General features: G+C 45.0%; 1 protein-coding gene across 1 annotated transcript; it reads left to right on the forward strand.

Annotated features, from left to right (window-relative positions):
- The first annotated feature begins 322 nt into the window (after positions 1–322).
- Positions 323–6,396, forward strand: tmed3 (transmembrane p24 trafficking protein 3). The gene is made up of 3 exons (XM_012842362.3): positions 323–677; positions 3,574–3,819; positions 5,719–6,396. The coding sequence occupies exons 1-3, from the start codon at positions 525–527 to the stop codon at positions 5,950–5,952; spliced, it is 633 nt and encodes a 210-aa protein (XP_012697816.2). The 5' UTR covers positions 323–524; the 3' UTR covers positions 5,953–6,396.
- Positions 6,397–16,454: the final 10,058 nt, after the last annotated feature.

Below are 16,454 nucleotides of genomic sequence, written 5' to 3' on the forward strand. Positions count from 1 at the left end.
TGGCCAATGAATAGGAGTATAGGCCTGTGTAGCTTCGCTCCATTCTCCAGGCTGCTGCTGAGCGTACTAGACACCGATAGCTGCTTTCCTCCGACCTTCCAACGCCACTGGCAGTGCATACTTTAAAAGAGATGTTAGTCTATAAAACTGAGTTTTAGCTGTACGTTTACATTTACATTTACATTTACATTTAGTCATTTGTCCAAAGCGACGTACAATGGAGAGAACAGTCTTTTCAGTCTTTTATTCTGACATTTCCTCTAGGTTTCGAACTAACAGGAAGTCTTATTGCTCTTGATGAAATCTTATTTCCGTTATCACAGGCCGCCTAGTCGCTAACGTAACACAAGGAAGCTCACGTTCTCGCTCTCCCTTAACCAATCCAATGCTCTAACGTATGCGTAAATGCCACGTCAGGCACATAGGTAGCTAGCGCTCGTTTGTTTGTCATATTTTCTCGGTCTACAAATAAAGTTGTGATATTTCCCGAGACCACTTGTCACGATTGGCTTATCGCGTACACCATGCACAGCAAGCATTATCAGGGGCTACTGTTGATGACAGTTTATATCACTTTTGGTGCCTGTACGGAACTGACTTTTGAATTACCTGATAACGAGAAGGAGTGTTTTTACGAAGATCTCGAAAGCGGTGTCAAATTTGACATAGACTTTCAAGTAAGTAGCTTGTTGTTGTTAATTGTATGCAAACTTCAAGTAGGCTAGTCTATGTTATATAGACAATAGTTTTGCGTGTTATGGAGAGCACTGGTGATCTGTTTTCCTAAGGTAATTCAGATTGATGCTATACTTCCATTAGAGGAAATGCTAGCAGAACTTTAGTAAGTAATGATAACTGCAAAACAAGGGGTTTTATATTGCATTGCCTGGAAATACATGTATTTGGATAGATGTTTGTTGAAATGATACACTGTCATCTGCATGCTTCCAGAGTATCATTGGTATTTGGTTATTACTATGCTTCTTTATTACAGCACCTAGGGGTGGAGCAGAGCAGGGGTCCGAGCACTGAACATTGGGGAATTCTGAGTTTACTTTTGTATGACTGGACGATTAATTGTGGACAGTACAGCCTTTGATTCTAACATGGTGTTCAAGTCTGTGGCAAAATATGATAATCAGTACTGTTGAAAGCAGCACCAGTATTGAAATGCATTCTTGACTAGATTCAATAAGTAGATCATTCAGGACTTTGATTAAGGCTGTCTCAGTGCTGTATATAATATAATATAAATATAATACTATATTTTAAAATGTAAAGAAAGATACATTTCTATTCATTATTGCTAAGACAGTATGGCACTTCCCCATGCTGTTGGGTAATTGCTGCTCCTCTGCAGCTTGCAGAACAAGATGTGGGTGACAAACAGCGTGGCCTGCAGTTCAATCTTTTCTGTTGAGCTATTGGGATCCCCCCTTTTGGAATATATTAGGATTCCTCAACACACTAAATGATAGCCCTTTTAAGGTCCTCTCTGTGGCTTGACTGTGTGGGCAGCCAGCTCACTTCCTCTTTTCAATGAGATGGGCACCCCTAGTAGGATGTGTTAGGATGGCTCAGGGGACACGTCTGCACCCCTAGTAGGATGTGTTAGGATGGCTCAGGGGACACGTCTGCCTCCTTTTAGAGTTTTATGAGGGCCTGAGGTATAGAGGTGTCGCCAAATATAGTCATTTTGAATGTCTTTAATAATTCACTTCCTGTTTGAGATCATTTGGACAGCCTCTCTGGGAAGTCTTATGGTTACCATGGGAATCAGTTGCCATTTACATTTAACTGGCCTATGACAAGAAGACTGTTAAAGCTGTTGTGGAGAAGGATAGCTTAAGAGTTTTGGTAGATCTGTACAATAAAGTTCCTCATCAGATTTTCATCTCAAACTGTTTCTCCTAAGGAGGTTCAGGAGAAATATCAGGAGAAATGCTTTCTAATTAAAGAAATTATGAAATGAAAAGATTTTGACTATTGAGTCATTTCACATATCTACTGGCATAAATTACATAAATCATCCCCTTTCAACAGTTGCTTTCTTATTCGTTTATTGTGTGTAAATAGGAATATTTATTCATGCCGCCTCCCATTCTTGTATATCCAACAATGACGTTGCATTATTATGACTTGAAAACGACAAACTGCTGCCAATGTCAATGACCTGATATACAGAAATAAAGAAGAGGCAAGAAGGCATAGGATGCAATCTAGCGTTATTCCTATACGCTGTAGCCTACCTTAAAGTTATCGTTATGCAGGGTCTCTTTTTTTTTTTTACCAATAGCTTAGTAAAGAATAATGGAAAATTAGATCTGGCTGGAAACACTACCACACTATCAGACAGTAGAGGAGAGAGAGACAGCAGAGGAGAGTGTCAGACAGCAGAGGAGATGGTCAGACAGGAGAGGAGGCAGAGGAGAGAGTCAGACAGGAGAGGAGAGGGAGAAGGAGACAGATGAGAGGGAGAAGGAGAGGAGAGGGTCAGACAGGAGAGGAGAGGGAGAGTCAGACAGGAGAGGAGAGGGTCAGACAGGAGAGGAGGCAGAGGAGAGGGTCAGAGAGGAGAGGAGAGGGTGAGACAGTAGAGGAGAGGGTCAGACAGCAGAGGAGAGGGTCAGACAGCAGAGGAGAGGTTCAGACAGGAGAGGAGAGGGTCAGACAGGAGAGGAGAGGGTCAGACAGGAGAGGAGAGAGTCAGACAGGAGAGGAGAGGGTCAGACAGCAGAGGAGAGGGTCAGACAGTAGAGGAGAGGGTCAGACAGCAGACACTGAGGGAGAAGGAGGCTCAGGCAAGAGTTGCAAGACAGGCACTGAACAAGACCCCACAGATTCCAGTGGTGGTATTCTGGATCCTGGATACATGTCATATCACTGGCATGTATCCCTTTTGAATGAATGATTATGATCCTATATGATCAAGGCATTTTATCCCACATGCCATCACAAAATCATAAAATTATGCTCACTCATTTTATTTCTGTGGAAGATTGATACATTGTTTTATAGGCTGTTTTAGGCAGTTAGAAGTGAATTACTACAGATTAAACAATTTGAGCTGTTGAAATTGAAGTGAAATTGAATGAAGACTCATTCTTACTCAGAGGTAGGCAGATACGAAAACAAACTTGAAGTATAAAGCCGCACACATCAGTTTTAATAAGTCAGACAAGTCGGCATCATGAACCAAAAGATCATATGTCGTGACGGATAATGTTTGGTTTTGCTGATTGAAAACCTGCAGACTTATTAGCCCTTTGGAGATTGCCCATACCTGCTTTAAAGAGCCAAATAGAAAGCCAAAGAGATAATGTGATCAAATGTAATGAAATGCCCAATGGCTTTCTCTGTTTTCATAAAGTAGAGTTGGAGTGATGTATTGCTGTTCACACAACAGATAATGCCTTAAAGTATGAGACCATATACTAACTGTTAAGATTAGTCGTCTTAATTGAAGAAGAGAACATTTTCAGAGGTGTCTGGATAAATTCATGGGCATCACAGCTTCTCACATCTGTTCTTTATTCGTAATAATCACTGCCCTTTGTTGTTCTTCTGTAACAGGTGATAGCTGGGGGAAACTATGATGTCGATTGTTTTGTGACCGATCCCATGAGCAATGTCCTGTACCAGGAAAGAAAGAAACAGTACGACAGCTTCTCACACACCACCGCCTCAAAAGGTGTCTACAAAGTGTGCTTCAGCAATGAATTCTCCACCTTCTCCCATAAAATTGTATACCTGGACTTCCGATCGGGAGAGGAACATCCTCTATTGCCTGACATGAACAGAGCATCGGCGCTCACTCAGGTGAGTTTCTACTCTACCAGGTCTAAAGGGTGGAAAGTATATGTTGAAACTTGCTAGTTTAAAAGTGGCGCTAAATTCTTTTTTTGGTTGCACCACTGCGGTTTAAGTTACATTTAAGTCGAAGTTACAGTTAGTAGCATCCTAAATCAAAATACTGTGGCACAGACAACTTCACCATGGACAACTAGTCAATATGTTGTCTGATAATATTGGAAGCATCTGCTAGCTCCCCATACTTCACATATTGATAGTGTATGCTCACATCACAGTGATGTCCTTCTACAGTCCTGTTCGTCCCGTCGGGATTTATTTTGAGATAATGACCGCCGGACTATACATTATCCCTTACATATCACACCTCTGAACACTGGGGCGGCCCAACTTTTTGCATCATTCTGAGGAGCTATATGGATGTATGAAATATGGATTGAACAGCCCAAAAGTTGAATTTCAATACATTTTTCAGAAACACTTTTTAGAAGACAAAAATGTATTTGTCATGTGAGGAAGCTCAGAACAAATCAGCTCATATCTTCTATTTTCAAAAAGTTAGAGATGATTCCCCCAATGTGCACAAAGGTGCTATAGTGTTAACCCCCTTATCTACTATATAAAACAGTTTCAAAAATGTTCTTTTTCATGTAGGCTACAGTAAATGCAACTCTAAATACAGTACCAGTCAAAAGTTTGGTCATTTTTTAAGAAGTTTTTTCTTTACTTTAATTATTTTCTACATGGTAGATGAAACTTTTTTTGTTTAGTAAATCATTCCATATGTGTTCTTTCATAGTTTAAATGTCTTCAGTATAAATCTACAATGTAGAAAATAATAAAAGTAAAGAAAACACGTGTCCAAACTTTTGACTGGTACTGTACATCTCTATGAAAACAAGCTAGAGTAACTTGAAAACAAGAACGTCACCAACATAGATCATTTTTGCACCCTTTCAAAGACTGCTGGGGACGGCTGAAGCTACAAAAGAAACAATAGGTACTACATGTAAATACAAATGTAAACATCAACCTCAAATGGAGGTGAAGACTTTAGTGTATGGTGAGTGTTTCTTATCCGAGATGGCATCTTACATTTTACCACAAATAAATTATATGCTCAACAGATCAACCCAATAAACCAAGAAATAGGCTAGTTGTCACATGAAATATTTATTGTGCCTATAACATGCTAGAGATATCATTTTAGAAAATCATCCCAAAAAAAGGAACATAATAAATGATATGCTCAACAGATCAACCCAATAAACCAAGAAATAGTTGTCACATTAAATATTTATTGTGCCTATAACATGCTAGAGATATCATTTTAGAAAAAAAGGAACATAATACGGTATGTGAGATTTGAATTGCTGGATTGAGAAAGCATCGCCTCTCTGGTGATTGTTTATCTCACCTTGCTTCTGGTTCAGGATCGCTTTCTTCCTAGAATTCCTGATCTAAATCAAAATCTTCTTCGCTGGAAAGACGGCCAGTTTCACTATCATTATTACTGTTGTTGTCACTTTGATCATTCATAAGGATTTCAGCTACCTGTTCCGCCGCAAATCAGGCATGTGGTCGCTTACTATTAGATGTAATTTTGAATCGGTGTTACTCACTCATATTGGCAGACAAGGACAACCATTCACAAAGAAAAGCTTAGTTCTCTTTGGAGAATTGTGAAAAGTTTTTTTGTTTTGTTGTGCAATATTTTAATGTCATAGCAATCGCTAGCTTCCTGGTGGAACTATTTTTATAGGGAGTGTTCAAAAGGGTTCAAACTGATTGCCGTGTTAAAGCATTTTCCATAATGAGAGATTATAGACTACCGGATCACATGGTAAAATCAATCTAACAGTATGATTTTGTGTTTGTGTGTGCGCATACACATACATGTACTTTCAGATGGAATCTGCATGTCTGTCCATCCATGAGATCCTGAAGGTGGTAACAGACTCCCAAACGTGGTACCGTCTCCGTGAAGCTCAGGACCGCATGAAAGCGGAGGATCTTCTTGAACGCGTCTCCTACTGGTCCATTGGAGAGACACTCTTCCTGTTCGTAGTCAGCATTGGTCAGGTGCTGATGCTCAGAAGCTTCTTCACGGAGAAGAGGAGCGACGTGAACACCAGCACATAAACCAACCGGCATTTCCACATTATTCACTGCACCGTATATTAACCGCACGGCAGTATCTGATGTAGTTTTATAAAACAAACCCGTGTGTTCACCGCTCCCATGTATTAATCGTGTTTTTTACCAATGTTACATCATTGTGTTGAAAAGTCAAGAATGTTCTGGGTCCTCTTGATGTTCTTCAAGCAGCAGATCTACATGGAGTTATCTCCTGTTGCTGACCATTTGGGCAAGACCAAGGTCAAAATAACACGTGGTGGGAAATATTAAATTCATGTATTAACTACAGGGCTGCAAAAAAGTTACAAAATCAATGTATAAACAGCGGTTAATAGTGGGGAAATTACAGTAATATCACCAAGGGTAGACATACAACCACTCAAAGATGTCCATTCACATTTGTTTAAACAAGCCAGATGTGCCAAGAATAAAAACGTTTCATCCTGAGTATTCAGCCAGAGTTTTCTCTTGCCTTATGAGTATTTATTTGGATTGTGATATATGCAGACTGTAAAACATTTGTTTGAAATAGGAATAAAGCTGAAAGATAATGTATCTTCCTGCTAGAACTCTTGTAAGGCCAAACCTGTTAATTTCCCTTCATGCCCTGCACAATTGCAAGCACAAATACATCCTTATGGGAGATGAAGCACATGGGAGTGTGAACCAAATTTGAATGAATGAAATTTAAGGTTGGGCTTAGTACGCATTCTTTTTTTAAAGCTTTCCCCACCTAAATGTATTTGAGGGTGTACCTCCATTGGCTGAGCATTGTCCGTGAGTGTTCATGTTCCAGTTTATTTGTATTATGTACCAACATTTTGGTTTTGTGTACTTCTATCAAACTTAAACAATATTAATTTCTAGATGCAATATCTAGGACCATAACTGAAACCTGGTTCCAGACAGTTAGGGTTAGGTTAAACCCTGTTATTGAAGGTGTGCTGTAGTCTTCAACAAAACATTAACTTTTTAACACTACAAATTTAGCTTGTAATACTGTTATAATACAAATTGAGATCTGTTCCTTATCGCAGTTCACTGCGATATAAAATAATGGTACATGACGTCAGTCATGGGGTACAAATCGAAGCATTTATCTATTCACGCCTGAAAGGCCGCGAGATCTGTCAGCGCGCGCTCCTGACCCCGCCCGCCAGGAGTACTATAATATCATTACGCGCCCTCAGATCTGCCTCTTTTGAAACTTCGCAAGACGGAGTGAACATCTCCGAGCATATCTCAAACGCTCTACCACAGTCAAAAGAGTTTTGTGTGCTTTCGCTCTCTACGGGTTGGTGAGTTATCCGGGTTCCTTAACCCTCACTAACTCAGGGCGCTACGAAATTCATTGGCGTAATTTCATTTTGAAAGTAGTTGCTGCTATCCTGGCTGCCTGGCTGGCTAAGTCTCTGACTAGCCTGCTAGCTTGCTAACAACGTGTTCGTTGCAGATAGTGTGCTTGTGTTTTAACATTCTTCTCTACTTTCAGATTGATAAAAGATGGCCAGACACTACCCCGACTGCGGTCACGTCCGTCCCAAGGGCGACCGCCACCGTCGGTGCGTGACCTGCCTAGGCACTTTCGGGCAAAGCCCCTGTCTGTCTGTTCCATCTGTGCTAGCCTCCCGCTAGCTAAGGCTACCAGGCGCCTTGCGTTCTGGAAGCGCAGGGACGCCGAGGAGGCGGCACTAGTTCCATCCGGGGCTGACGCCCCCGTAGGAATGAGTGCGTCTTCAGCCTTGGACTTGGTGAGCGTGAGCAGTCGCCCTGCGGCGGCAGCTCCGCTCCCGGGTCTCTCCCCGTCTCCGCCGCCTGTCAGCCCTGGGGCTGCGGGCAGCGAGGCTGAGGAGCTTCAACCAAGCGGTGTCCAGCCCATCCCCCACGATGCGCTCGAGCTGGACATCAGCCTGGATGATGATAGTCTGCTAGACTTCTCCGATGAGCACAGCTCAATCGCGGAAGCAATGCAGACGAGCCATGACGTCAGGTTGCGGGTGGAGACACCTCCTACCTCGTCTCGGCTCCTGGGCCAGCAGCTCCACGAGGTTGCGCTGAGAGCAGCCAGCTGCCTCGGGCTCCCTCTCCCTCCCCCTCCCTCCTCCCTCCCCTCCCTGACTGAGCTTGCCTTGTCGCTGGGGGAAGATCACCCGTCTGTGGCAGAACTCCGTCGCGCGACGGATCTGTCGCTCAGACTAACTCGGTGCACGGCACAGGCACTGGGGAGGGTGATGGGTGCCGCGGTGGCTACCCAGAGGTCTCTGTGGCTATCACTGGCTAAGCTGTCAGACGGAGAAAAAGCACCACTCCTCGACGCCCCGGTCTCTGTCCAGGGCGCTTTCGGGGAAGCAGTGGTCACAAAGGCTGCCAAGTTCGAGGAACAGCAGAAGAGCAGAGAGGTATTCCAGGCTTGGATGCCTCGCTCTAGTGGCACGGGTGAGACGTCCTCCTCAGGACACACCACACCCGCACCGGGCCGGAAGAGAAGCGGGTTCCGCTCGCCAGCGCCTCCAGCAAGGGTATCCACCGGGCGAGGCTGGCAGAGACAACCCTTCCGCCCTCCAGCGCAGCCTGCAGCACAGCGACCAGCTGCGCGCCCTGCCCAGGGCGCAGCCCAGGCTCCGCGGCAGCATTCCGCTCGCCGCGGGCGAGGCAGAGGGAGACCTCAGGCTTCCTGATCGTGACAGTCAGCCACTCGTCACACAGGGGGGAGCGGTGGAGTCCACACCGCCTCCACAGAAATCAGCCCGTCGCTCACATGTGGAAATCATGTCCAGCACGGTAAGCAGGTTTTCACAAGCACCACAATCATATGTCCTAACTCCTGTCCCAGATGGCGCAGTGCCCAGGCATGCTTGTGCAACTCCCCCCGCGATGCACACAGTGCAATCGCACCCCCAAATTTTTTTCAAAAACATGAGGGGGCAGCCCCAGATCTCGTCTCCCTCCCTAGGCGGAGTGGGTGTAGATCTAGGCTTAGACTCATTGACCATGAGCGGGTTAGTCCCCGACAAATTCAACTCAGAGCACAACCTCCCTGGTTGTGCGGAGAGTTGGCGCGCATGCGCAGTGTCACCATGGGTGCTAAAGACGATCGCAAAGGGTTACGTGCTGCAATTCGCCCGTTCCCCTCCGCCATTCAGCAGAGTAATACAGTCTGTGGTGCAGCGAGAACAGTCTCACTTCCTACGGGAAGAAATAATCTCCCTGCTCAGAAAGAAGGCTATAAGCAGAGTCCCTCTCAAGGAGAGAAATGCAGGCTTCTACAGCCGTTACTTCCTCGTACCCAAAAGAGACGGGAATTATCGGCCAATATTAGATCTACGTGTGTTAAACAAAGCACTCATGCCGCTACGGTTCAGAATGTTGACCCCACGCAGGCTTGTGCAGTTTATAAGGCCAAACGATTGGTTTATCACGATAGACTTAAAAGACGCTTATTTCCACATTCCGATCCACCACAGACATCGGAGATATCTGAGGTTTGCGTTCGGAGGAATAGCGTACCAATTCAACGCACTCCCATTCGGCCTGTCCCTAGCGCCGAGGGTATTTACAAAGTGCGTAGACGCAGCTATCGCCCCATTACGTCTACGCGGCTTACGCGTTTACAATTATTTGGACGACTGGTTAATTGCTTCTCATTCAAAAGCTGCAGCAGTGCAGAATGGCCATCTAGTGGTGGCGCACCTGTATCGACTGGGCTTTGTTGTAAACAGAGAAAAAAGCGTTCTCTGCCCCAGGCAAGTTACGCATTTTCTGGGTATGATCTTAGACTCCACCTCCATGGAGGTCAGGCTGTCTCAAGAACGGATAAATGCCATCAAAACATGCGTGCGCCAGTTCCGACGGGGACAGTCAGTCTCGTCGCTGCGCTGCCAACGCCTGTTAGGGATGATGGCGTCGGCCGCTATAGCGCTCCCGTTGGGGATGTTGCGTATGCGGCCATTCCAAATATGGTACCTGTCTATGAAACTCAACGCAGTCACAGACAGGCATCGCAGAGTAGTGGTGTCCTCCAGATGCAGGAAAGCCCTGGCGATCTGGAGAACCCCCTGGTTTCTCGCCGCGTCGGGCACTATGGGCATAGTGTCGCGTCGCGTGGTGGTGACCACAGACGCTTCCACCAAAGGCTGGGGAGCGGTCTGCGAAGGGAGAGGCGTGAACGGTCTCTGGTCTGTGACAGAGGCCGCGTCTCACATAAATGTGTTAGAGCTGCGAACAGTAGTCCTAGCTCTACAACACTTTCTGCCCAGGCTGAGTGGTCAGCATGTACTAGTGAGGACGGACAACACTACAACACACGGACAACGGACAACACACTCCTGTGGGCAGCGAGGCACGTCCTGTCCCTCAGGGCAGTTCATATACCAGGTTACCTCAACTACGGTGCGGACCTGTTATCGAGGGGCGATCCTCGAGCAGCAGACTGGTGCCTTCACCCACAAGTGATAGGTCAGATCTGGGTACGTTTTTTCAAGGCGCAGGTGGACCTGTTCGCGAACAGGCAGAACACCTGCTGCCCGCTCTGGTTCTCGCTAGGGGGCGACGATCCCCCACTAGGCATAGACGCGCTGGGCCACCAGTGGCCAGCTCTACCCCTATATGCTTTTCCCCCGATCCCGCTCCTCCAGCAGGTGCTGTGCGGGATTGCGGACGAGGGCAGGGAATTGATATTGATAGCCCCCCACTGGCCCAACCAGCCGTGGGCGGCAGATCTGGTCAATATGTCAGTGCAGCAGCCTTGGGAACTGCCTCTACGGAGAGACCTCCTAACGCAGGCGCACAGGACAGTGTGGCACCCCTATCCGGAGTGGTGGCGTCTCAGAGCCTGAAAGGTGCAGGCTCATAGCCTCAGGCTTGTCGGACGCGGTGGTGTCTACAATACAGAGTGCCCGAGCTGTATCAACACGGGCTCTGTATACGCTGAAGTGGCGCAGTTTTGAGCGGTGGTGTGCTGCGCGTCAGCACGACCCCGTTAACTGCGCGCTGGCCGTTATTCTAGAATTCCTACAGCAGTTGTTTGATGAGGGGAAGGCGGCTTCTACTCTCAAAGTGTACATGGCTGCCATTTCAGCCTGCCACGCAGGCATTAATGGCAGTTCTCCTGGCAGTCACCCGCTAGCGTCACGCTTTATGGCGGGGGTGAGACGGCTCAGGGTGCCAGAGAGACACCTCATACCCTCTTGGGATCTGCTAGTGGTGTTACGTGCTCTCACAAGGCCTCCGTTCGAGCCCCTGGAGACAGTGGACATAAAGTTTGTCTCTTTAAAGACCGCGCTGCTGCTGGCGTTAACGTCAGCAAAACGCGTTGGTGACATGCAAGCCCTGTCAGTCAGTCCATCGTGCCTTCAGTTCTCGATCGCTGGTGACAGAGTGGTTATGCGACCTAATGCTGCTTACACACCTAAAGTGGTGGTAACCCCATTCCGCAATCAGGTGATTGAATTAGCAGTTTTCTCGCCTCCTCCTTTTGCGTCAGCAGAGGAGGAACGTTTGAATAAACTCTGTCCAGTGCGCGCTCTCCGCTGTTACGCAGAGCGCACTAGAGCTTTCAGACAGTCAGATCAGCTATTCGTGTGCTTCGGTGCACACGCAAAAGGCAGACCTCTATCAAAACCGAGCCTCTCCCGTTGGATAGTAGAGGCTATCGTGTTGTGTTATAAGAGCTTGTCTTTAGATCCCCCGGAGAAGTTGCATGCGCACTCTACGCGGGGGGTCTCGTCTTCCTGGGCCTTACTAAAGGGCGTCTCAGTGGAAGATATTTGCAAAGCTGCAAGCTGGAGTTCTCGCCACACTTTCATTAGATTCTATATGTTAGATGTGGCTGAACCTAGTTTTCTTCATAGCGTTCTGCGGGCAAGCGATCTCTGAATCCCTTGGCCTGAGAACGATATATATGATAGGTGTGTTCATTAATGTCTACATGTTATGTTGCACATGAAACATCCCAGGGTTTCCTTTACGGGCGCAGGATCACGGATCCCTGTCGCCTATGATAAAGGTGGCCCTGTTGAATTCATGGTGTTCTGCAGGCGAGCAATCTCTGAATCCCCTGACCTGAGAACGATGTATATGATAAGTGTGTTCATCGGTGTCTACATGTTTGTTGCACATGAAACACTCCAGGGTGGTTTCCTACAGGCGCAGGATCGCGATCCTTGCCGCCTATGATAAAGGTTGCCCTGTTAATATGTTCACCGCCAGCGGCCGTATGAACCTCTATGAGGGCAAAGGCTTCAGTAGAGCTGGTGTGTGTAATTGGCTGCCACTGTATTATCACGCGGGAATGTATAGGGTCCCATTATGTTATATCGCAGTGAACTGCGATAAGGAACGTCTCGGTTACTTACGTAACCTCGGTTCCTTAAGCAGGAACCAGATATAACAAAGTTGGCGTGTACAGTGTTACCTTGGATTGATTGTCTTGCTCAGTTTCTTTCCAAGGCAGATCTGAGGGTGCGTAATGATATTATAGTACTCCTGGCGGGCGGGGCCAGGAGCGCGCGCTGACAGATCTCGCGGCCTTTCAGGCGTGAATAGATAAATGCTTCGATTTGTACCCCATGACTGACGTCATGTACCATTATGTTATATCTGGTTCCTGCTTAAGGAACCGAGGTTACGTAAGTAACCGAGACGTTTTTTAGCATGCATGTTTATTATATGGCTACTTGCCAAAAATAATAAAAAGAAACATCACAGGCTGGTTATCAGAAAACCTGCTGACAAACTGTACCGCTAACGGTCATTATTTCACTAAGTCGGAATGACCATCATTACATGTAAAGTCATATTTGTCCTCTAAAGTTTACAAAGCGCAAAGGTCTGAGATAAAGCGCAAAGGTCTGAGATAAAGCGTAAAGGTCTGAGATAAAGCGTAAAGGTAAAGAGATAAAGCGTAAAGGTCTGAGATAAAGCGTAAAGGTAAAGGTTTGAGATAAAGCGTAAAGGTAAAGAGCTGAGATAAAGCGTAAAGGTCTGAGATAAAGCGTAAAGGTAAAGGTTTGAGATAAAGCGTAAAGGTCTGAGATAAAGCGTAAAGGTAAAGGTCTGAGATAAAGCGTAAAGGTAAAGGTCTGAGATAAAGCGTAAAGGTCTGAGATAAAGCGTAAAGGTAAAGGTCTGAGATAAAGCGTAAAGGTCTGAGATAAAGCGTAAAGGTCTGAGATAAAGCGTAAAGGTAAAGGTCTGAGATAAAGCGTAAAGGTCTGAGATAAAGCGTAAAGGTCTGAGATAAAGCGTAAAGGTAAAGGTCTGAGATAAAGCGTAAAGGTCTGAGATAAAGCGTAAAGGTAAAGGTCTGAGATAAAGCGTAAAGGTAAAGGTCGGAGATAAAGCGTAAAGGTAAAGGTCGGAGATAAAGCGTAACGGTAAAGGTCTGAGATAAAGAGTAAAGAGCTGAGATAAAGCGTAAAGGTCTGAGATAAAGCGTAAAGGTCTGAGATAAAGCGTAAAGGTAAAGAGCTGAGGTGTTTTTGGAAACTTTGCTACTCCCAGCAGAACTGACCTCAGATCTGTTTTGCCCTCTGTATAGCAGGAGGTGACTTCCAGATAGGAATCCATTGTCCAGATGTCCATGTCAGCAGTGAGGCAGCAGACAGCTGGGATGTTCTGTAACTGTGCCACAGTCTTTTTTTCTTCTTTTTCAGCCGCCATTGTCTTCCGAGCCTTCCTGGTTGGCGGAACATAGGTGAGGTCTAACTTGTTCCCAAAAGCTCTGAAACCCTCGTCTTGAACGATGGAGAATCCTTCATCATCATGTTGAGGAGGGCCTCATGAAGCTCTTTCTTCCTCCATAAAGATACAGAATACCAGGTCATACTGGCAAAAGGCCTACGCTTTTTAAGACATATTTGATGCAAAAAGTGGGATTTAAAAAGTAGAAGTGATTGTGTACTGAATACTGCTTCATATGCCAAAGTAAGGTGTGTCTAGCAACAAACTTATGCTATAGGCTATTGATTTATTTATTTGTGATTAAGAAATGGAGTTGAACACATAAAACTTCAACTCCAAAAAAGTTACTTTTAGGGATTGTCATCACTTTATCACTCTTTCTTTGTGAAGAGTATTCCTCTTATTTAGTTGAATTATTATGATTACCTTCTCCAGTTAGTGCAGACTGGCACTCTGTAGGTGGAGTCTAATTTGCCAGAGCTTGTGGGCGCTTCGAATATAGATGCTGAAGCATTGAGGTGTTGTTCGAATATGACAATGTTTGATTGCATATCATGCAATGATGTGATCTGTCAAGTGATATGTGATGTGATATGTCAACATATATCAAGTGATATCAGTTTCTTGTGGCACGGTGGCTCGGGTGCTTGCATTGCCGCCTCACAGCAAGAAGGACCTGGGTTCAATTCCCGCATTGGGCGCTGTTGGTACTGGGGGGCAGGTTCTGTTGCTGCTACGAGGGACAACGTATATCAACAATACAATAAGTTTACAAAAAGATTAAGAATACAACAAAGTGCAGTGGTATCGAGTACAAGAACTCCCCCTGAGGTACATTGCAAATAAATAGAGTAACATTTTTGTCTTATACACATGAATAAGGGGACTGAGATGGCATAAGGGACTTGAAGTAGAATAAAGTGGCTAATGTGTTAATATTGCACAATGAAATTTCACATTTTAGTGCATGTTTGAGTTTAATGTTCTGATGGCCGTCGGGAACCAACTGTCCCTTACACGCATTGGTCTGGAGGACATGTACCGTCTGTCGGAGGGCAGGAGAGTAAACAGGTGGTGTCCTGGGTGTGATGTGTGATTCAGCTCATGAAATGGCTGGTGGGTCATGTGACAATACAGTGTTTTATTTTTATATTAAGACAGAAATGATTTTGATTCTGTTGTTTAATTTTCTTTACATCTTTTTATCAGGTGTTATTATACATAGCTCTGTATTCCACATTATGTTAAGGTATATCGCACAGATTGCAGACTTCTAACTAACTATATTGCTAGCTGCTCTGCTCCGGTTCATACAACACATCCAAACACTGCTCTTTTATCTTAATTATTTTAGTTTTGATATGTGGATGGACAATGTGAACTTTGTTGAGTGCATCTCCATACATCTCAGCCCCTTCCAACCAGTGGAGAATGCAACTTGTCGTCAGTAACGTCTTGCCTCCTCTAAATCTCAAGAAACAGCCCACATTCTCCCATGGAGAGTGAGCCTCCTTAACTGCAACGCCATATGATGAAACATCCAAATGTTTTTCCATGGTGAAGTGGTCAATTTTTTTGCTTTTCCTCACTCTTTATTTAAAAATATAAATGTTTTATTTAATACAATTTTAGTTAAAGCGACATTATTTAACAATTTCACCTTAAAGTAACAGCTTCAAAATCATTTTGGTGGTACACTGACTTTTAATATGGAGAATGGCATCTGTGCCACCGTCACTTCACGCCTGGTGCGCCCGGTATTGCACTATGTAGCTTTGGGGTACAGGGCACGGGACCTCTCGTGAGAACTATGTAATGCTTTATGGCACCACCTCACACAACAACAACTAGACCCATCTACCAGCTATAAGAAGAAGCTACTGCAGTATTCTCTGTATGGACATCATGGCAGAAGCAACAAAGAAACAGAGGAAGAGAGAAAGAGAGGAAGAGAGAGTAAGCCTCGGACTGGCATTTACTCGTCGCCGGCGAGAGCTAAAAGTTACAAAAGGATGCAAGTCAGATGCTGAGCTGGCCAACTTTCTGTTGGACTACTCAGTAATAACTTATTAACTGTCTTGCTATTTCTTGTGTTGCAATTGTTTGATGTTTGGCTGTGTTTCGAAAGTTGTCGACTCGCTAGTTTTTCAACATAAACATCCCTGCCAATGTTATTTATGAAAGAACGCGAAGTAAGCTGTAACCTTATTGGTGTCATCCCTGTCTCAGATTTGTTCAGCTAGCTTCTCGTAAGTTACACTGTCCAATGTATATCAAGCATGTCGCCAAAAAAAGTGTATTAGATTACACATATTACACATTCAAACGCTTAGAAAACAATGTATATGGGCTGAAAATGCAAGCAGTAAATAAGCATAATAAACAGCAAAACACATTTTTGTATTCTTTGGTTATGTTAGCATTAATCTCTGATGTCACAATGAATAAAACTATGCAGAGTCATCTTGTGATATTACTCGTCAGTGTACATGCTTCTTGTCTTTGCCGTTCCATATCCTTCAGCTTGTCAACAAATACACGTGTACACCAGGGGGTCTCGAAGCGTGATTTGTATTTATGACAGTGGTGTAAAAGTGAGCTACACTCCACAACTTTAGGGGGAGGTCAGTAGCTAAAAATACCAATTCCTGCGTAATTGGTCTTTAAAATCGCTTTTCAAGACACCCAAGGTCGCTTCATAACAACAGAAATACAGATACAGCTCACATACAACAGGGAAAAAACTGGAGGGCCAGGGAGCAAACAGCCAGGAGGCCAAGCAGCGGCCGTGGACAACCATCGTACAGAGCAGCCTTAGGACAGCC

Source organism: Clupea harengus, chromosome 6 (assembly GCF_900700415.2).
Source record: "Clupea harengus chromosome 6, Ch_v2.0.2, whole genome shotgun sequence".
Taxonomy (NCBI): domain Eukaryota; kingdom Metazoa; phylum Chordata; class Actinopteri; order Clupeiformes; family Clupeidae; genus Clupea; species Clupea harengus.

Bases quoted from the DNA above. Each gene is read 5' to 3' on its own strand.
- tmed3 (XM_012842362.3), top strand. From the start codon at position 525: ATGCACAGCAAGCATTATCAGGGGCTACTGTTGATGACAGTTTATATC. The intron at 678-3,573 runs GTAAGTAGCTTG...CTTCTGTAACAG, and splicing joins AATTTGACATAGACTTTCAA to GTGATAGCTGGGGGAAACTA. The intron at 3,820-5,718 runs GTGAGTTTCTAC...ATGTACTTTCAG, and splicing joins GAGCATCGGCGCTCACTCAG to ATGGAATCTGCATGTCTGTC.